Source organism: Onthophagus taurus, chromosome 2 (assembly GCF_036711975.1).
Source record: "Onthophagus taurus isolate NC chromosome 2, IU_Otau_3.0, whole genome shotgun sequence".
In the NCBI taxonomy this organism is placed as follows: Eukaryota; Metazoa; Arthropoda; class Insecta; order Coleoptera; family Scarabaeidae; genus Onthophagus; species Onthophagus taurus.
Genome location: NC_091967.1, coordinates 21074928 through 21098169, shown reverse-complemented (window position 1 = coordinate 21098169; position 23242 = coordinate 21074928). Strand labels below are relative to the sequence as shown.

The window sequence follows — 23242 nt, the reverse complement described above, 5'->3', positions numbered from 1 at the left end:
TCGAATGAATTCAGCTAGTTATCGAATTTACAAGAACTTTCCGATTTTAAATTCTTACGGTCACGTTCATGTTGCTTAACTTTACAAGTATGTTAGGCGAAACATCTGTTCTCCCTTGATAGGTTGACAGATTACCAGGTTATCCACTAGTACTCTGCTTTTATCGTTGGTAATTTGATTGTACCACAGAACTGATTTGGTGTTACCCACCTTCCTTGTTCTGGTTAAGTGTGAGACTATGTCATCCTGATGTACCTGTTTATTTTTCGTTGCATTGTTTGTCTTATAATAATTATAGTTGTTTAAATGAGAGTCTAGAATTATTCCTAGGTATTTGTCCTGATTCCTAGATGTTATATATTGTAATATCGTTAATAGTGATTTTATTAGGTTGTTTTTTCCTTTTAGCCTTATCAAACCACCTTCTCTTTATTCTTCATGTAGCGAAACATTTTTCCAGTTTATTGATACCTTCTTGAAGGTATTTATGTTGAGCAGTCGGACTACTTAAGTTACAGTAGATATCGGTATTGTCTGTATATTAGGCTATCTTGCGATACCGAAAACTAGAAGAGAAATAAGAAGATTCCTGGAATCATCTTTGACAATTTACTAAAGATTTTGCGAAAATCGCCTAGTCCTTCACAGTCTGTTTGATGAAGAATACGAAAATGGAAATCCAAGAAAGAACTTTTGGCTATTGTCTCTGGCATTAAACAATTGAGACGATATAAAAATAAGTTTATCATGTTCATGGATCACAGATCATAAGTACAGCTTTGGTCTTTGCAAAAGCTAAACTCTAAAATAATACGATAGAAAATAACACTAGAAGAGTTCGAATCAATCTCTTTCTAGAATCAAACTCTGCAATTTTACCTGTAAATAGCTTTGATTAATGAATCAAACGGTTCAAGACTCTGATACGTTGCCTTCGTTTTGACGATTTTACTACCAGAGCAGAACGGAAACAAAAATGACTGTCCAATACGGGACGCGTTGAAAAATATCTGGAAAACTTATAGTGTTGAAGATAATTGGTTTACCAATATGGAGAAAACATAAAAGGCAGTATTGAAGCTTTGGTATCTTAATTATCACGAGTTAAGAAAAATACAATTCTCGTATTTTCGTTCATGGCAACGACGCCATTGATCCTGAATCTGGGAAGAAGGGCGGTGACGATAGTTTAGACGAGAAGTGTTTTATTTACAACATGAGCCGAAATGATAAACGTTGACCGATGGTCATATTTGGCACAATGTTGAATGTGAGTGACATTAATTTCCAAGTGATTTACCTCGCCAATCAACTAGTTTCGTTACGAGATAAAGTTTGCCTAAAAACGTTATTCCTCCAGTTCATGCTTTGACTCAATCAAAAGGTGACGTCAGTTGGGATGAACAGCAATCTCCAAATATGATTCAATAGGTTCTGTTCCATCGCTGATGACCTACATAATTTAGATCTTCCACCTGTAAGGAGGCGTAGGTGCTCAACCTATACAATTGAAACGGATTTCAGACGGATGACAAATTACGAACATAAAAAACGTGCAGGAACGTGCTGTGCTGTGCTCATCTTCTGCTAAACTTCAACCAACAGACTCCGTTTCAGGTTCACTTTCTGAAGAATAATTTTTTATTAAACATTATAATGTACTTCTTGTTAAACTTAAATATTCTTTTTTTTTAAATTATGAAATCTTTTGCAATATATTTGCCGTTTCTTGCTTAAAATGTCCAAAGAACGTCAGTGGATATAGTAAAGCACTAATTATGGGATCATGTTGCCATTATTTACATACGCCTGTCAGACGCGTTATTAATCCTTACTTGAATATTAGTTCAGCGGAAAGAGATTATACTCCTTGTTAGTAAATTACTGCTAGTATTTACTTGAAGAAGCAGATGATAATGATAAAAGAAATAGAAAAAAATCGAAGACACGTTTGAAATCAACAACTCAAGCACTAACTGTAAAAGTGAAATTTTGCCGCAAATTATATAATTTCCTATTTTTTAATTGAAAATAGAACCGTCTTTATAAATCTACTTAATCTAACACTTACCCCGCCATCTATTAGACATTATCTTTAACTTAACGTTATATTTCGAAACTTTCACCGTAGATTCATAGATGTCTCGCGGTAATTTCATTCTCAATCTGAATTCATTCATCCATATTTTTAATATCTTCACCATTGAATAATGAATTTTAATGTATCTCGTAAATGGAATGGAACAATCGATCGTATTTTAAGATGATTCGGTGTAAGATTACGATTTGTTTTGCGAATTCGTTTATAACCCACAGTTTTTATGAATATCGCACGTTGGGTAACGAAACTTTTGTATGTTAATCGAAAAAAAATCTTTGTTCCTACGACAACGTGAATCACTATTACATAAATTTAGGTTGCGACATGGTTTTCGTCCTACGATCAGATTGTTTCTTCTTTTTGTCTATGAGAAGGACGAACGTTTTTGCCTAATCGATATTGTTGATGTACATATTTCCCTGTCCTCTTTAAAATGTTTGTAGTGCCTATGTAGGTCGATCAATGACATCTTGCATTTAGGTTACGGTGTGAATAGATAAAACGGAATTGGTTGTAGTAATGGTACTTTATCGACTGAATGTGAAAAAGTAACGGGTTTTTATTTAGAATGTATTGGAATAGAACGTACTGGACAAAAAATGTAACAATAATTTCGTGATTAAAAAAAAAAGAAAACAAATAAACGGTTGCTAGTTTTATTTCTTTTATAAGATTAGAAAATCACGACCATACATAATTGAATTTCACTCATTGTCAAGACTGTCCGACATTTCCAACATTCCTATATCCGCCTACAACCCACTGACAAAAACGTGATCTACGCCTATAGCAGGAAAAGCGAAAGTGCACACACAAAAGAGAGCAGATCACTTTATGGCAGTAAGATTTCCCGTGGTTTTGTTTGGTACCTCGACCCCGAACCCATATCTTCTAACCGACTCATTGTAGGCAATTAGGTTGTCATGAACGATTCGCGTTCGCACGATTTCTATTTATCGTTGTATTTGCTTTTCGCAAACCAGATCGGATGTGCGCGATAAAACCTGATTTGTTTCACTTACAACATTCGTAATTATTTTCCGAACACGTGTCGTTCGGAAATTAATCTTAATAACGATCTGAACATTTGCTCACCTTACTCTAAATACCGCATTATTTTTTTTTGTCAACAAAAAGATCCCAGTATTGCGGTTAATCGTTAGTTTAAAAACGAGATAAAGGTCGAATGTTCCACATAGTGTTACTTGTAAATCTGGATTGACAGATACGGTTGGAGCTAATTGATCTGTTAGTGAGGGAAACGTCGATCGAAACGTCCAGGGACAATGGGTTGTCTACAAGTTAAAAAATGACAATGGCATCGTTTGTCCTCCTCATAAGGAGCGAAACGAGAGTGAACCTCGTCACAAGGGTTCTCCTAGTCATGGTAATACACATTTCACATTAATTGTCTAAAGTGTCTAAAGAATCCGTTTTGTCACAGAATAAACAAAGAACTAACCAACAATGATAGGAAATTAAAAAATGTTAACTGAAAATGATGTTCCACCTAATTAAGATACTAGTCGAGTGCACGAGCTCGGGAACCGCATTCAAAGCCACGTCTAGACAACAGGATATCGGTAGGAAGTACGGGGGCCCGGCTCAGGCACACTTCTAAAAGGTAACGTGGGAATATCTGCATGGAATCCCGTTAATTTTAATAACTGGGAACGCGACCTTACGTGTGTTTGCGCACGACGTCGTAATCGTATGCGCCATTCGCCGTCGAGACGAACACAATACGGTTCACCGGTTGACCGCTAAGGGTCAGGTGCAGTTCTGTAATTAATCGAAACGCGCAACTGACGACTTATTGGTGAATGTCGAACGACCAACCATAACGACATAGATTGAATCATTTGGTTATTTAATCTGCTTCTGGAATTTATCTTAAGAAATAGCTATTTATGGCTGGAGGCATTACAAACATTTCAGCAAGGAAAATATTTTAGAACTATATATGTCATATAACACATTTATCAAAGATGTTGATAACTAATAATAAAGGTTTATAACCATTAGCCTCATATGGAGATGAGAAACGAAGAATGTTTATATAACCTAATTTTTGTAATAATTGCATATTTTAATGAACAAAACACTGAATGTTTGATATTTTATTTCAAAATACTTAACAACAATTTTGTGTGGTATAAAGATATCGATTCTAAGAGGCAGAAAACTTTCACTTTTGTAATTCATAAACGATTTATAACTCAAATCGAAGCCAATACTATTTTTTTATATCGCACGAAATTGTTTATTACTTATCATAAAGAAATTCGAAGCAATTTAAAGTGCCTCACATGAGCCTTGAAGTGCCTTGAGCACATATTATATTATAGTTACATATTGTAGAACTTTCTTGCATTTATTTACGACAATTCCGAGATTTATTCCGATTCTGAGGTCTCTAAAACAATTCCTTGATTCTCATGAATAAAACGGAAATGATGTTATGAAAGTTGACTCAATTTGTACTCAATTGTTGTAAGTTGTAAAGGCTCCTTATATTTTGAATAATGTGTAACGGATATCCGGTGATGAAAAATTGGGTACCCGAAATTCGAATTTGAATCGTCTAACGGAATATTTTATTGGTCTACCTAAATTAATATTTCTTGTGATATTGGCACACTTCCATTGTTACTTTACAGCAGGGTAATTCTAATCACAACTTTTCATGAAACAACCGCTTATTATCCAGGTACCAATGATCTCGAGGACCTCAACCTTATGTTTTAGTAATACAATTATTTTAACAAACGAGGATCTAACAAATTGGGTTACAGATGGGTTATGCCCATAAAATATAGAGAAACCGTTTTGCAAGCCTATCATCCAAAGTTGCACAAACAACAAAATCATAGCTAAAAGTTCATCTCCTTTATATTACAGCAACATATGTGTGGTAGATGACTTCGGCTTATCCATTCCGTTATGGCAAGTGAGGCAATACGCGTCTTGATTGTCGTAAAGCTCTTGTCGAAGCTGTACTCCTCATACAGCTAGACACTTTCGGTGCTCGAGAGTACCACGTTACTTTAATTACGAGTGGTGTATAAGTTCCTTTTATTCGTGCTAGCCAACAATAAAATAATCCAGCATGGCTGAAGTACTTTGTCATTCCAGGAACGTGAAGTGTAGTCTAAAATTCGAGAAAGTATCTGGGACGCAAAGAAACTCTTCGACTTAGTGGCCGAAACGCCTACAGGTGGAGTTAGATTGGAGGGAAAGTAGCAAATCACTAGAGCTTAGCACACGAAGATATAGGTTTAGTCTCAACGGAGGAGGTTAGGAGTACCTCTAAATACTCAGTTCATGGTAAACACGCAGTAAACCCATACTAAACATATGGAGCACCGAACGGACATTGATGAGAGATAAAAAAATAATAGAAAGTAGTAATGGAACGGACAGTGATTTTGCGGATACCGGATATTCGGCATCCCCTTCGGCCGGATATCTGGTTAACCGGCATATCTATCCGGCCATTATGGTTATAATTTCTGGTACATTTCTGAAGTGATACCCTACAGTGCCACATTATTGCGATATTTGAATAAAAATGAAATTAATAAGAAAGCTGATACGATATGCCAACTTATTTGGATCCAAGATACAAAATGAACTTTTTTGATGCTGATTTAACTAACGGAGCAACTCTAAAAAGAGGATACTTTAATTAATAATGGGCGATATTTCCACAAGGATCCTTCAAGAAATTAATTTTATAGCGATTTTGAAAATTATCGATGAAAATTGCAGCATCGAAAATTTTATCAAAATTTCAAATATTGTTTTCTCAAAAACTAAAAGTTATTTTTCAAAACAGGTTGGTTCATTGGAAAGAGGACACTCTTATCAACACTTTGTGAAATTTTCATACTCATATTCCAAAAAGTGGATTTTATACGAATTCTTAAAACTTAATCGGCAAAAATTGCAAAATTCGAAAAAATTGTCGATCAAAAATTTGTTTCTCATGAACTGAAAGTGATATTTCAAAGTGGCTTTTTGCATTAAGGAGAGGATACTTTAATTAATGAGAAAGTGATAACAGCGATAGTTCTGTTAGTAATGAATGTGATGATGAATTACAAGCGAAGAGAAGGAAACTAGACGAAACTGCAACTAGCGATTTTATATATCGTATTGGGATTGTTACAATCAGGTTGCTAAAGACAAACCTGATATAAATAAAGTTGTATTAAATGAAAAAAGTTCTATTGGGGTTGAACTTGATTATTATCTGCAGTGTCCAACACCTAAAAGAGATAGTAATTCCTGTGAATTGTGGAGTATTAAGTAATAGGTTTTTAATATCCGGCCAAAACCGGATATTTGGTAACCATCCGGTATCCGGTCGGATTTTAAATTATGACCGGATATCGGATACTTGCCGGATATTCGTTCCACCACTAATAGAAACTAATCTGACCATACGATTCTAAAAGCATATTCTATTATTTTTTTGATTCATTTAAGTTTTTTAAGGCAAATGTCTCAAAATAACGGATTGATATGAGAAAAAGTTATTGTCCTTTTTAATAAAAATTATCAAAAAAGGTTAACTATCTCTATTTCTTCACGATATCACAACACTTGATGATAGTGTGAATAAATGATATTGACATTAAAGATGTACATGATGAACACCCCTTCAATTTTAGAAGTGAAAATTTATGTTGATTAATTAAATACAAATTTAGAACATTTGTAATAATTCTGTCGGTATAGCACCATTTGCTATTATTAGCAATTAATCTTTAATCTTGAGTTACTGAGTATCGTCCACAAACGTAACAATAGGCCTGTTTTGGTTCAAGAGTTCTATAGTCCATATGTACTCCATATTACAAGTATGTGCGCAAAGGTTCAGAATTTTTCGGAACAGCAAAACTCTTGAACCAAAACAGGCTTAATATCGCAATCCGTCAGATTATGATCTAACACGTGTGATTTATTCAAGGTGACACCAGACTGAGTAACTCATAACCAACAAAGGATGACTTAGGATGAGTTAAGAATATCAATGTATAAATAAGATAGTAACATTCTATTATATTAAATACAAGTATATTTCAATCGAATTCAAATTTTCTTATGTTAAGGTAATATGTATGTGTTTCTGAATATGTTTCAAATTAATTATATTCATATATTTAATAGCAGAAAACTTTTCAGACCCACAAGCCCTTGGGTCGTTAGGAATGCAATGAATGGATCCATATCCGCAGCAAAAATCGAAGCGTTCGGGACCCGTAATCTTAATGGTTCCGTAATCTAGAGTAGCTTTTGCAAATTGTTCATAAATACCTACAAATAAGAGACTCTTCCACCATATCAAAGAAAAAGAGACCCAGAAAAGTGCTGGACAAGAGAGTCTTCTTAATGAAGATAAGAAAAAAATTTAAAACTTTTGTAGAGTGGACTGAAGGGATGCTTGAGTGCTTCTTTGTTATTATTTATTATACACTTATTACTTTTGTTATTTACCGATTGGAATATCGAATCTCTGACGATGGTGATGATTTCTGCGATAACCTTCATATGTTCATAGCTTTTCATTATTTACATTGCTTAACGTTAATATAACGAATCAGACCTGGAACATCCTTTGAAAAAGCGACCATCTGGAAAGTTTTTATTATTTCATTTATCTTTATAAAATTTATACTGTGTCTGGAACTTCGGCGTGAACTGAATAAAATCATGTGGATCTATGTTTATTTAACACAGAGGACGTGAATTTAGTATGGATTGAGTTGGATTGAATTGAAGTGATAATAAACTAATAAGATTAATGCTTGATCACTTTTACAAACATTTTACGTTAAACGTTTTTTACAAATTTTTACATTGGCATTGATCTAATCAATTTAAGAATTGAATTATAAAACGTACGCAATTTAAAATAATCGAGCCAATGGTGAGGAAATACTTCATATGTTTTACGCATTTGGGCTTACAGTGCGGATATTGGCATTGGGAGTCGATTCCGCAGGATCGTATACAATCACAAACTGCTTTTTGCTTGGAAACGGGAGCAATATCCTTTATTAATTTAGTATGTTTCCTCTTGCATGAAAGTTGTTTTGGATGACTTTATTTGGCAAAATGAGCTTAACCGTTTGCTAATTGCTGGACAAAAATATAAATCCACGAAAGTATAGACTTTTTCACATACAAATGGTGTTCCTGAAACATGGGATCAATGGCGAGCGAAAAAACTAGAAAAATTGCTGAATTAAGTTTGTTTTTGGGATTGGCTCCATATTATCGTTGTGTTATAAATAAATCTGCTTTCATAATTATTAATCCATTAAATTTTAGTAAGAATGGACTACAATTATAACTACAAATATAAATTTGTCCACGTTCAAGAAAACAACATGAAAACGACACAGTGGAGCATTATTGATAATGGATATAACGCAGTGTTAGCTACGGTTTTGTGAAAGTGCAAATAATTTTCTTGAGGTTTGACTGAAAACGATATTGATGTCAATGTAATGTAATTATTTACTCAAAAACCCGTCATTGGATGATTACGCTTTGATATTAATGATAATTGTAATAAGTGCTTATCACGAGGACGCTACTGCTAGAGCACACCTCGATGTCACACATACCTTTGCGAAATAAAAAGACAGAAGTAAATGTATTGTTGTTATTGGTGATCGTTTCACGAAGTGGATTATTATAACATGATGAGTTTTATCATGTTGTAATAAATGAGTTTTTATACCAGTTTGGTATTCAGGAAGTGTTAAAACAGATTAAGGGCGAGAATTTAAGCCTAGGTTTTCTCAAGAATTATGTAAACTCTTAAATATTAGTAAATCAAGGACTACATCCTTTCCTCCCCAATTTGATGGTATGTTTTCTGGTTTTGCCGGGGTAAAGCAGCAAACATAGAATAAACGATTACAACGAGTTATGTTGGCCTGCTGTATCAGATGTAGACGACAGGTGAAATTACCGTCAGATTTTCGGCATGGATCTACCACTTGCGATCTTTATTGGAATATGCATTCAAAATGGTCAGAGTAAATTCACACCAAAAACACTTAGATGACTTAGTGTGGATATGTCGCAGGCAAATGGTTGTTTCAGGTAAATAGCTTTTTCCTAGTCAGATACTATCTGCCTAGGCAAATAGTTTTATTCCATTTATTTCAATCTAAATTCTACTTTCCTATGCAAATAGCATATGGTTAAAATATTTTCAGGCAAATAGCATAATGCAAAGTATTTCATTGCATATGATAATTAACATGGATTGACAATATTTTGGACAATATTTTTCCAACAACTCTCCATTAACATTTTTATATTTTACAATTGCGAGTACTCATAACACAATAACAAATTATCCATAGATAAATTTTATTATCAATAACACGACAAACGCATATATCGAGTAAATCTTTTAAAAATTATTTTTGGCTAACGTAATTTACGTTAGCCAGAAGCCCAAGAGCATTCTGTATGTTACTTATCGTAATAATCTCTACTACTTTATTTTATTGTGAGCAGGTACCTACTCTATATTGCATTGTTGTATCGAAAAAATGGTATTTGCCTAAAACAAGCTTAGGCAGATACTATTTGTCTTGTCCAATAGTATTTGCCTAGACATTTAATGATAAAACTGTAACGAACTACTGTTTCCCTAAGCAGACAGTATCTGACTAGGAAAAAGCTATCTATCTGAAATAGCCATTTGCCTGCGACAGATACACCAACCTATACCAACAAACCAAACTAAGTCTAAATCTACATCGATCTTATTCAGGCTTTCATAAACTTGTTAACTTATTGGAATGTATAGTTCTCGAATTTTACATCACTTTTTTTGTCATAAACATATGGTATAACAGCACGACTTCTATAATCGCCTCAACAATCACAAATATAACATCGTTATTTTTGGGGAGAGAGGAGGCGATTCATTCAAGTGTTTAAGAGATTTTGCGCTGTCATGTTGTGTTTCATAAGATTTGCCGATGGTATGAGGTATCTGATTGGAGGCGTAGAGGAATCACGTAATCAGAAGGTAATGAGAGATAAGGCAATTAGATAGTTTGCAACGAGAGCAAAACTGAAAAGCTATCAGAAACTGATCATAAAGGATTAAATTGGACTAAGTTGCTTTCTTTGCGAACGTAAATATATTAGATAAACAAGGACGAAGGAGTCGGGGATTACCGTATATATCTGGGACAAGCAAACGTGTATAAAAGCTGGGTGATGCCTAATCCAGAGAGAAGCGAAGTCTGCGACGTTGTTAGACGTCGTAAACTCCAAAAGAATGGAAAATTAATCCAACGAGTTTAAGGCGATGAATGCAAGACTGAAGGCCTGTTATTCCACTATGTTCATTACAATCAACTGTAGCTGCTTTGTGTCTGAAATCGGAGTATCAGGAGAAAATGTTTTATGATGCTGAAAAAATTGCCGAAGACGACAAGGTTCTGATAAGTGTTGGACAGTGCAGATAATAATCAAGTTCAATCCCAACAGGACTTTTTTCATTGAATACAACTTTATTTATATCAGGTTTGGCATTAGCAATCTCATTGTAACAATCCCAGTACGATATATAAAATCTCTTGTTGCAGTTTCGTCTAGTTTTCTTCTCTTCGCAGAACTGTCGCTGTTATCACTTTCGATTATTAATTAAAGTATCCTTTTTTTAATTCAAAAAGCCGTTTTGAAAAATCACTTTCAATTCTTGAGAAATAAATTTTTGAAATGATCGACAATTTTTTTGAATTTTGCAATTTTCGCAGATTAAGTTGTGTCCTCTTTCCAATAAACCAACCTGTTTTGAAAAATAGCTTTAAGTTTTTGAGAAAACAATATTTGAAGTTTTGATAAAATTTTCGATGTTGCAATTTTCATCGATAATTTAAAAAATTCACTATAAAATTAATTTCTTGAAGGATCTTTGTGAAAATATCACTATCAGCATCAAAAAAGTTCATTTTGTATCTTGGATCCAAGTAAGTTGACATATCTTATCAGCTTTCTTATTAATTTCATTTTTATTCAAATATCGAGAATATGGCAATATAGGGTATCACTTCAGAAATTATAACCATAATGGCCGGATAGATATGCCGAATAACCGGATATCCGGCCGAAGGGGATGCCGAATATCCGGCTTTTCGCAAAATCACTATCCGTTCCATCACTACTGAATAGTGTACAGCTGGAATAACGCATTAAAACAGGAAATCCTTGCAACAGTAAAAATCATACAAATAGAAAACTAAAAAATCTTTAGTTTTTTTCACATGGTGCAAAGAAAACATTTTAAGAAAAACCAGTAAAGGAAACGAATATGTTCATTTGAGGTTACGAATGAAACTCAATAATATGTCATCACTTTTGGAATACACACTCTATTAATTGACGTCTGTGAAGTTAGCACCTCATTTTTTTAAAACTTCAAATTTCTCTTGAGTTCCCATGGCACCCCATTGAGTTCTATAGTTCTCTACCATTTTTATTAAAAGTTCCGCAAAAATAAGCAAAAACATCGATATCGACTTTTTGGGGTGCTAAGTTCACAAAACGAGATCACAAAATTTGCAATAACTATTAAACGAATGCACGTATCTAAAAAGATCTGGGTAGCACCTCACGAGTTCTAACAAAAATGATTAAGGCCCGAAGCCGTAAAACTAATATTTAAGAAACTGTGCGTAATTTCAAGTGTTCACATTGAGATTTCGTAAATCCCGTCCCGGAGGGGTAAAAATTTTGAAAAGTTCCGGGAGTTCTGGCAGGAGTTCTGAATAGCACCTCACGAGTTCTAAAAGATATTTTAATAAAGTTTTTACATACGTGCATTCGTTTAATAGTTATTGCAAATTTTGTGATCTCGTTTTGTGAACTTAGCACCCCAAAAAGTCGATATCGATGTTTTTGCCTATTTTTGCGGAACTTTTAATAAAAATGGTAGAGAACTATAGAACTCAATGGGGTGCAATGGGAACTCAAGAGAAATTTGAAGTTTTTAAAAAATGAGGTGCTAACTTCACAGACGTTATTAATTGTCGTGGCCATATCGTATGAAGATATTTGTTTTGTTACAGTTTATATTAATCGCCACTCCTGAATTCACGACAAACGTTTGGAATACAATTTTTACGGATATTTTAAAAATAATCATAAAAAATTAAAAATGACATAAAAATGACTATCTCAATCAAGCTATTTTCAAAAACGTCTATATCGTTGAAAAGTTGATATTTTAAATGATATTTAAAGAAATCAATTTTTATAGACATTTTTTAAAACGATAATAATCAATGTTATTTCAGTGTTATTTCCATATAATTTCGACTTTTTAAGTGACCTTGTACAACTTCCTTTAAAACATACGTATATACCGAAAAGTTTCTTATTGTTGATTAGTAGATTGGAAAAAAATGGAATTTTCTTATCTTGTGAATTTCAAACTAAAACGGTTTTGTAAAAACCAAATAAGAAATAAAAAAAAATTGATTCAATTAATTTCATTAGTATTCCCTTAAATTTTTAATGGGTTTTGTTTCGTTTCCAACGTTCCACCCTGCTACAAGATAATTTAAGTGGTTTAATCGATATTATGTGTACTATAGCGTGGGTGCCACACCTATATGTAGCAACTTCTATGGTATTCACGCCACTGGATGCACCGCTCCCTAACTTACAACCTCATGGCTATTTTTCATTTTCCACCGTAAAATTCATGAGAACTTTGAACTCTTTTATTCATTGGTTATTTCCGGTAATTTCCTCTTTACAAGAATTATGCTCTATGTACGTGTAAGGATAGCTAAAAATACGAGGTAAAATGTGAAAACCAGTTTGTGTGAACGTTCAAATGTTTGAATGCAAATGCGTGGAGGTTTATGGTCGTTATTTGCACAACGATCGGCGTACAAGCGATAACGAGTTAATTCAATCCAGACCCTGCCAGAGTATTGAATGTTACACGTTTGCATTGCATGTACCTAAACTCCTACCGACCATTAAACTTTTCAATTTTCCGTATTGTATGTGTATAAGTACTAATGGGAACAGTTACCATGGTACCTATTATTGATTAGGACTTATATTAGGGTTGGTATATCTAAAGAAAAAATCTTACCGAATCCAAATTAGGTAGTTTCGTTGAAATTCCTAATCTCACTTTGGAATATTTTTTCATCAACACTCTCCATACAACGTAAGCCATTTTAAATCCGCTTACACCATAAAGTACGGTATACGAAACAGTCACATATTAACACGTTTTAATTCACAAATATTTGTGTTTTAATTAGTGTTGTTTTTGCACCGCCGAAAACAGTTTGGAGACCCTGAAGCATCCTATTATTTCAAGACAAACACGCCAATTAGGAAACAATTGCTTTCATCATTTTTGTTTTTCCGCAGGTAGTGAAGGTTTAAGGAATTTTTCACATCGTTTCTTTGAGTAAAATTAAAATTCTTTCGCTTGTAATTGAAAGCACCACTTTCTCCCCACGCTTTTTGTCAAATTAGGCGGAAAAGAAGTAGAATTAATCCAATTATCGCTCGTTAATTAACCTTCTTTCCTTTTTTATATAAATAATTTCGCGTTGTTCGCTCGTTTATTTTACAGTTCTCAAATTTCGCCTTCGAGCTAAGCCAGGATTAATTGTACCTACATATAGGTACCGAGAGGTCGTGACTCTTGGAAATGCACTAATTGATAGAGCAATTAGGTTTCGATTGACCCAGATACGGATTGCATATCCGTTAACGTTTTAACGCGATTATGAAACTTTGCAATAATGACTTTTAAATGAAAGATCGTATCGTTTATGATTAATATTTTCATCTTGGTATATAAAGGAACGATTTCGGTTTAAAAGTTAAACGAGAAACCACACTCAAATGAGTTTAAGTATTTAAGCAATTATGTGTTATTACTAAATGGTTGTATAATGTGGCACTTAAAAACAGGTTTTATTTCATTTTTTTTTACAACAAAAATAGTGTTAATAAATAGTTGAGTAACAATAATTGAAAGTGAAATTATTTAAAATTAATATGGTATAAATTTTAATTACAGTGAAACGTCGATATAACTCGATATAAGCTGGGTTCGTTATAGCCAAAAGTTAGTTATATGAAAAATTTTTAATTTACACTTTAAACGTGCGAACGTCTGAAGATGCATGGCTAAACCCGAAATTTTCTAGTTCTAGGTTTAGTGTTCTAGGTTGTTTAGATCAATAGAAACATGTAACATCTTAGCGCTATCTAATGCTAACTAGCACTACCTAGCACTGTCACTAAAACTAACACTAGATCTAGAACTAGAAACATTCGGGGTTAGCCGTATGTCTCTAAAGACGGCTGACCCCGAATGTTTCTATTTCTAGGTTTAGTATTAGTTAATTAAAACTATACTACAACCTAGTGCTGAATAACAATTAAAACTAAAACTAACCCGAATATTTCTAGTTCTAGGTCTAGTGTTAGTTCTAGTTTTAGTTCAATAGAAATATGTAACATCTTAGCGCTCTCTAATGCTAACTAGTACTACCTAGCACTGCCACTAGAACTAACACTAGATCTAAAACTAGAAACATTTGGGTTTAGCCATACGTCTCTAAAGACGGCCAAACCCGAATGATTCTAGTTCTAGGTCTAGTGGTTTTTAGTTCAATAAATCTAAATATCTTGTCTGTTACATTTCAAGTCCGTTATATCGGAAGTTTTACTATATTTATCTTTACCACGCAAAAATAATTTTAAATTCAATATTTCCTCATGCATATAAGTAGATTTCTTGAACACGTTGATATCTGATAACTGTAAACGGAACTTTCTCGTTCGATCCGTCATATAACAGGAATTATTTAGTAGAGGAACAGATGACGTGTCATGTTACCTGTCTATTTAGCACAAGCATATCTATTATAGAAATGCAGCGGAACTTTTTTTTTAAACCAATATCTTGTAATGTATACTGCACTTTCTCGTGCGTGCATTTGTCAATGTATCCTTTCTTCTCGTTGTTACGAGTGTCAGTTATTTTCTGAAACAAGATCGTGACACGTAGTAAACCCGAAAAAAAAATTTCATCCATTTTATTGTATAGCCTGAAGACTTTTAGATATTCAATTTTATTTCCGGTGGTGTTCGCGAAAGTTTTCGTAATATCGAACTAATAATAGGAAGTCGTTTACGACGCGATATCGTATTAGAAACCAAAATAATCAATTAACAGTAAGTGGTTGACTCGATTGCAATCGCCTAGTATCCCACTTTTCGTTGGGTAATTGAAAATGACAAAGATTTAGATGGTTTTATTACAGAGAGTTATAAAGATGAAACCGCACGAAATAAAGGAACGTTTGTAAATTGAAACTTTAAACCGCGCGGTGTTATTTAGCTCTTTCGCGAACAAAATTCTCTTAAGCAACGAGAGTGAATCATACAAAGGCCGTGTCTCCACAGATTCATTGATTCAATTAAGTAATTCCGACAACACGAATTAAGGTCAACTGTCATTACAACCGTTATGCAACTCTATTGGAGATGTTGCTTTTTATATAAGCTCAAACAGAAGTGGGTTTCGATTCCTTTTCAAAGTTACCGATGATGTCCTTAACCTTGAAATATTATAATTCAATAATAAGAGGCGTCTGGGTTTAGTTATTGTGTAATGGCTATTTATAGTTTAGTTATTTAGCTTTTTATTATCCAGGTTATTTATTACTTTTTTCGTGGAATTTCATAACTTGTTGCTAAGTACAATTTCTAATAATAACTAAAAAATTGTTTGTTATAAGAAACCATGTATTTAATTTATCCTTAAACCTTCAAAACCATTTTACAAACCAACTACAAGTCCTCTATTAAATTGTGATGATATACAAGTATAAAAACTCGTTGCACAAAAATCACTAAAATAACAGTGTGTCTACTCTAACAATGGTAGGCCTTGACAAAGTCAATTAAAACAAATGATTTTCCGGTGACGATCATCACACTTCCACCGATTGTTATTATTATTGTTTGTTTCAGTTTTTTCTGCACAATAAAAAAGAAAAGGCCGAACAGTTTATATTTCACTTGTATTGAAAACAGTAAGATAAACTAAACTATATCTTAAATAAAAGGCGCGCAAACATACATTTGAAATATTGACAACAGCGCACGATGGAAAGAGCACACCAATAGGTGGCACGGCACACGAACAAATGACTGCTAATGCACGTGCTGCGAACGACAACAGTGCCTTTGGCTTGCTTTGGCTTTCAAGCGATCACGAAAAGAGGACGTAGATGGCGCCTCAAATTTATCGATACAAGGAAAAAAATTAATTATCAATATTATTTTCTTTTACTTTATAATAATAAATTTATTGATTAAATTTAATTAAAAGCAATGTAACTTTTATTAAAAACCTTTTATTCCTTTGTCTTTTGTTCTCAAACCATCCAACATGTATAGAGTTAGGTGGCGTCCTTCTAATACGCAGACGGTTTGTCATAAAATATTAAAATTTAATTGTTTTCAAGTATTGGTCAATACAATAAGGGTTTCCGCGTAAAAAAAAGAGATAGACTTCGATGGGACCGTGCAAAAGACAAAGACTGGTTGTAAGGTCAATGCCGACCCTTCTTCGTTGTTTTCAACGTCGGTAGTCATTATTAAAGATTCCGTGTGCGGTAGTGGTTCGATAACCCTCCAGGCCTTTAACACTATTCCGTCACTTCCTGTCTACTAAGTAGTTATTTTGATGTGTTGTGTGATGTTACTTTTGCAAAAAAAGCCTTCATTAAAATGTTCATTCATGTTGGTTTATCGTCCTCCAAATTTTCCTTGTCGAGCGTTCTTGGAGGAACTTGAAGGAACTTTATCTGCGTATTTGCCTATCACCGATGAGATTGTTATATATGGCGATTTTAATATTGATTTTTTAGATCCAGCGAATATAAATACAGAGGCATTAATGACGTTATTTTCTACCTTTGATACCAAGCAGCTGATCGATACAACAAGAATTACTGGCCTCAGCTAAGCTCATTGATCTTATGTAATGTTAACCTCTTTTATGATAAAACGTGCAGGGGTTATTATTTCTTAGATGTCCGCATCTGCATCTTTTTCTTCCCCGATTTCCTTTTTTGGGAAAAATTTAAGAGGTGACATTGCAGGTTTTCATGAGTTCTTGAAGGGAATTCATATTAACCTTTTGTTTCTTATTGATAACATTGACATCTTATTCTTGCATTTGATTTATTTTCTCCTATTGTTAAATATAAAAAAGTAAGAAGCCTCGTCCGCCTTGGCTCACTGATAATTTAAAGCTTATGATGTCCTTGAGGGATGAGGCAAAGGCGGATTTTAGAGTGAATCCAGACTCCTGGTAAATGGGAATATTTTAAGTCTCTTAGAAATTTGACGGCATTTGCCGTTAAAGCTGAAAAACGAACTTTTATCCGTCACATTGGGAATACCCGTAACGGAAAACTAATGTGGTCATCACTAAAGTCGCTCCATGTGAAGAAAAAGTCCCATTGCGATATTCCAGATGACTTAAAGAAAGTTGAGGACTTAAACGATTTTTTTCTTACAAGCATTTCTGATATTCTAAACACCATGCCGTTTGATTCCTCGATTTTAGATTTTTATTCAAATTTGTCTAGTAATGGCAGGGTATTCAAATTTTGTAGTGTGCAGCCCAGTTTGGCGGAGAAACTCGTACATGATTTAAAGTCGTCTTCTGAGGGTAGTGATGGAATTAGTGCTGATATGGTTAAGCTTTCTCTTCTTATCATTTTACCTGACCTAACTCATATCCTTAAGTGTTGCATTGCGAAGGGTCAGTTTCTTGGTCAGGTCTTGGGCTGGCAATTGATCAGATTTTCAGATCAGATATGTAAATATATTAAAAATGCATATTTCGCTTTGAGATTGTTATTTCCTCATAGAGGTTGTTTGCCAATAGATGTTAAGAGAAATTTGTGCTATGTTCTCGTTTTGTCTCAGTTTAATTATATGATACCAGTTTACCATCCAGCTTTGACTACTTTTGATTCAAACAGAATTCAAAAAATACAAAATTGTTGCCTACGGTTCATTTATGGCAACCGAAAATTTGATAGAATTTCTCGTAGGTTGGTTGAATCTGGGTGGTTGTCTATGAAAAACAGAAGAGAGCTCCACACGTTGGTTTCTTACCATAAATTAATGTTATGGAAGATTCCCGATTACTTGTTTAAGAGGGTTAAATTTGGAAGGAATGTCCATGATCGCTCGACAAGGTGTTGATTTCTTATCGCGCCACCGGCCCATAGAACATCTTTATTTGAAAGATGCTCTTACCACATCCTACAATCGTATTTCTGCGGCTGAGAGATTATTGAGTATTGGGTCGTTCAGGTCTCGGTTGTTTAATAGAATACTTTTTAATCAGAATGATTCTTTGTTGCGGGGTGTTCCTTTATCTATTGCGTCGCGCACGTCGCGGAATTATAATTCATAAGTTTTGTAATATTAATTAGTTGTTATTGATTTAAGTTTTTTTTTGTTGTCGTTTTTGTTTTTTTTTCTCTATAAAATAGATTTAATATTAATTTTGTTTTTCTTTATATTCTTCGAGGTTTCTGGTGGAAGAACAGGGGTTATACTTTAACTTCCTGAACCGGCACCTCGCGATTTGCTTTCATGCATTATTAATTTGTATTTTAATATATTACTTTTCTATTTTATATTTACTTTTATTTGCTGGGCAATAAAGTTATTATTATTATTAAAAGCTTAACACAAGATTGACTACACGTATTCCTAATTCCTGATTTCAGTATATTTTATAAAATACAACAATCAGCCACTAAATTATGGTATAAAATTTATTAGATTTAATAAGATTATTTAAAATTTTAAGCAAATAATTACCATATAAGAAGAAGAATTGAAAATTGATGAATGTCCAGATGTTAAAAGTAAATGAAAATTTAAATTAAATGAATTATTAGAAATTATTGGTTCACTCCCCACCCAAGTATGGCTTGAATTGTGTTTAATTATAGGTTTGAATCTTGAAGATATAAGGTATGGATGAGGATAGAATTGCGTTAGAATGGATTATGTTGGGATTTTAGACAATATAGATTGATGTGAGTTGAAGTATGATTGATACCCTATCATAATTTGGGATTACATTTCGAAAATATTTCGTTCGAGTACGGATGGAATGAGTTGGATAGGATGGATTTGGGTCGGATTGCAGAAATTATTGGTTGGTAGGACTTGGTTTTAGTCACATACGAGTTTGGAAGGATTAGGTTGGGATCTTGAAATTATCAGTTGATGTGTTAGGCTATGATTGCGTTTAGGTTTGGATTTCAAAAACATTTAGTTTGGGTAAGAATAGAATTGAGTTTTGAATTTTGGAAATACTGTTCAGGTAGGATAGGGTTGGGGTTCTGAAAATGATTGATTGGGTGGAGATTAGGAACAAATCTATTTAGCTTTAGGATTGGAGTTTGGATGTATGAGATTGGAATCTTTGTAGGTTAGCAACTTAATTACAATAATTTTGAGCGAGGATTTACTTGAATTGCAAATGATAGAGTTGATTCAGTCATGAGTACATTTCAGTCATGTACTTAAAGTGGAATCTAGGATATGATTAGTTGACGTGTTAAATTATGATTGTGCTTAGGTTTGTATTTTAAAAATGTTTACTTTATGTAAGAATAAAATTGAGTTTTGTGAGCGATAAGGTTGAGTATTGTTTGGGTTAGCTTTGACTTTTAGAAGTACTATGTTCAGGTAAGATGGGGTTGGGTTCTGAAAATTATTAATTTGGTGGAGGTTAGGTAGAGATTGGGTGTATTTAATTTTAGGATTGGATTTTTTATTACCACCACGATTGATTTGGCACTCCCATTTCGCCGAGGTGTAACCACAAGTATTCCCATTTGACTTCTCGAGATTTCTCTATTAATTCTGTTAAGTCTGACATTAAAAATCTGATCTCATGTGCTTCTTCCCTTAGTAAATTCTGTTTGTTCTGACAGCACTTGTAATTGTAGATATTACAAGATATCACAGATATTACACATTGTTTAGTTGTAGGTTTATTATTCGCAGTAAAATTTGACTAACATGTGATACTAATGAGATAGTTCTGTAACTTTCAGATTTTCAAATCAAACTCTTGTGCATATACACTCGAATCGTTACTTAATTATATTCCAACTAAAAATGTTTAACGCACTGACTCGAAAGCTCTTTCTGAGGCAACTGAACCGATTGAAGTATTAAAGTAGAAACTAAATATTAATAGATAATAAAATAAAAAGAAGAGAAATTTGTTTATAAATATTAAGTTAAATGTATTAATTACAGCTTGACGTGTGTACAAGATTAGTGCAATTGAATTAGCAAACGCATCCTTAAAAACTAACTCACTTTCACCATCTGGAATAACATCTAATTGAAAAATTGGAACATTCACCAAATTATGTTTTACTATTATATGAATCCACAGATGTTTTAAGTAATGCCATATTAATAGTATACGTAAAATATCTTGACTTTGAATTGGTCGACATGAAAGAAGAATTATTATGCAGCTATATAATAATCTGTAATGCATTAAATCCATAATGCTACACTTAGTTTAATGAATTTTTTGAAACCGTATATTCATACTTTTACAATTACATCTGTGAACAGTTATTGTCTAAGAATATAACCAAAGATTTAGGCACAGTTTTAGATCGCTGTGTGAATATTATTAATCATGTTCTAGTCTAGTCTAGATATGACGAAATTTAACCCTTTATATACTACTTAAAAGATTCTGGTCTTTCTGATTACGGTCCATCTATGTGCCCAAAAATATTGATTAATTAATGACATATTTGATGATGTTATTTGATAATCATATCTATCTTGAAAAGGATAGATGAAATCTTGACCAGGTCCAAGAAACCTTCAATAATCATTTCTCAATAGCTATAAAATGCATTGACTGTGCTTTTGGCATACCACGTTCTAAATGACGTATCTTGGCCAAGGATATCGAAGTTAATTCAGAAAAAGCGGCACATATAGTATTATAGTGACTTACATTACTATCAAGAAAGGTACATCATTTTCCATAAAATCGAAAAATTATAGTCACCATCTCAAGAAGGACACGGAGGCGCTCATAAATGTTCAATGCGGCGAAACAGACACGATAATTGTAACTTTTTGCAAACTAGTGTATAGATTTTTAAACGACAAAAAATTTATGCACTTGTGCATTTATGTGGTTTTTTGAGAATGCTAATGAGCCAATACATGCACAATCTTCTTCTTATAACTTTCTTAGTATATCTACGTTTTGTAATTTGGGTGTTGATCATCATAGTACCGGTTTTGCTTTGCAATATTTCACGACAACTATCCGACAATGTTGGTATTGAACACATTTATGTGAACAACTACAAAACAACACGTGCATATGACCTAACATAACTTCAACACCTGCTTCGACCACTCTCTCGATCTCTCGCTACAATTCATGTAGTTTTGATTGCAAACGCGACGCATATCCACCGCTTAGCGTTGTCGCTATAATTGTGATTTCAATTCACGGTGGACATAACCAGTAAACTTTTTCACTCTATCACCAATAACCCAGAAAAAATAGATTATTATATGCACACAAAACTTTTGTACCTTCGGCAACAACTACTATAATATAGCCGAAGGGTTACCTATGCCACTATGTGGATTTCTTACTGACGTCTACCTCAACCACATAGAAAACGAATTCATAATTAATTTTTGCATTTGGAAAGGTAATCATGAAACTTTAAATTTATTTCAGAAACAACGTAAGTAATTGGCGTTTTAAGAGGTAAAGTCAGCGTCATAAAATGGACGGATAAGAAGTTTGGCATCGACAGTTCATACTATGAAAATGAAGGAGGTGCAAAAAACGAAGAAGGGAAGTGGTAAACAAGCCAGTAGTAGATTACAATGGCACAATGGGAGGTGTTGATCGCGTAGATCAACACTTAGTTCAACATCCAATTTCAAGAAAACAAGGCAAGAAGTACTTTAAGAAGATTTTCTTCCATCTTGTAGATTTAGCGTTATGGAACTCATTTGTAATTTACCGAAAAGAAGGGGGAAGAAAGCGCCACTGGAATATAGGAGGTATCCCGTTGAAAAATATCAGCATGACAATTCTGCATCCCTAACCAAGTTTTGCAATGTTTTTAACGGATGGCAAAATCCAGAATGTCTTGCAGCAACTAAAAAGAAAGAAAATTCCACTAAACACTGTGTGGTCTGGAGTAGGGTGCGCGATAGTCGTTGTAAGAAAAGTGGCCTAACTGCGATGTGTCTTTGTGTGTAACAACATGTTTTCATACTGTAACCACCATTTACACCTTCCGAGGATCTGGCGCCCAGAAAAACGTAGGTTTATGTATGTACTTACTTATTCTTTGTATTTGTTATATGTTATAAAAACATAAATAGATAAAATAGTATAAAATTGTAGTGCAATGATACTGTTTTTTTTTCTTGATTTTTTCATTTAACGAGTTAACTCGTGATTAAGTATCAGGCAAACTTTAAATTTCTTTTACCCACTAATTTTAACTTTCTCTGAAAATATTGTTAAGAAAAATTCGATCCTTAAATAGTTAATTTGTTTTTTTTTGTTTAAATGCTAACCAAGTTTGAAAACCTAAAATAAGTCTTTCTTATTGTGTATCAAAATGTTATATATCTATAAAATAACACATAAACACAAAATGTACACTACTATATTCTAATGATTATGTTAGTAAGTTGTAATTAATACAACATTGATTTATAGTAAACAGTAAATCGAAGTTAATATAAATGCAGACAGAATGATAATTACGGCATCATTCGAATAGACGGTTATGATTATACTATTTCTCACTAGACTAATGACATTGCCAACGTAGCGTTATAACCCAGAAGGGTATATTATCTACACTGTTTACAACTTAAATGGACACGCCTTGTCCGTTGTGGAAAATGGCTCTAATGAATTAAACACACCCTCTCATAATGGACGTTTACTATACTACCGTTTATTATACGTAGACAATG

At 33.5% G+C, this 23242-nt stretch overlaps 1 protein-coding gene across 3 annotated transcripts in view; it reads right to left on the bottom strand.

The window, feature by feature from the left end:
• The window catches only part of LOC111426115 (puratrophin-1-like), a 170086-nt gene that overhangs the window by 143589 nt on the left and 3255 nt on the right, over positions 1-23242 (bottom strand). For 2 of the 3 annotated variants that reach the window (XM_023060484.2, XM_023060502.2), the window contains exons 1-2: positions 15980-16344; positions 13254-13474 (exon numbers count right to left, since the gene is read on the bottom strand). The exons of the other annotated variant lie outside the window; for it this stretch is intronic. In XM_023060484.2, coding sequence (XP_022916252.2) covers positions 13254-13340 — 87 coding nt within the window. In that variant the 5' untranslated portion in view covers positions 13341-13474; positions 15980-16344. Of the gene's footprint in view, positions 1-13253; positions 13475-15979; positions 16345-23242 lie in introns of those variants that run through there. 3 annotated transcript variants of the gene reach the window in all.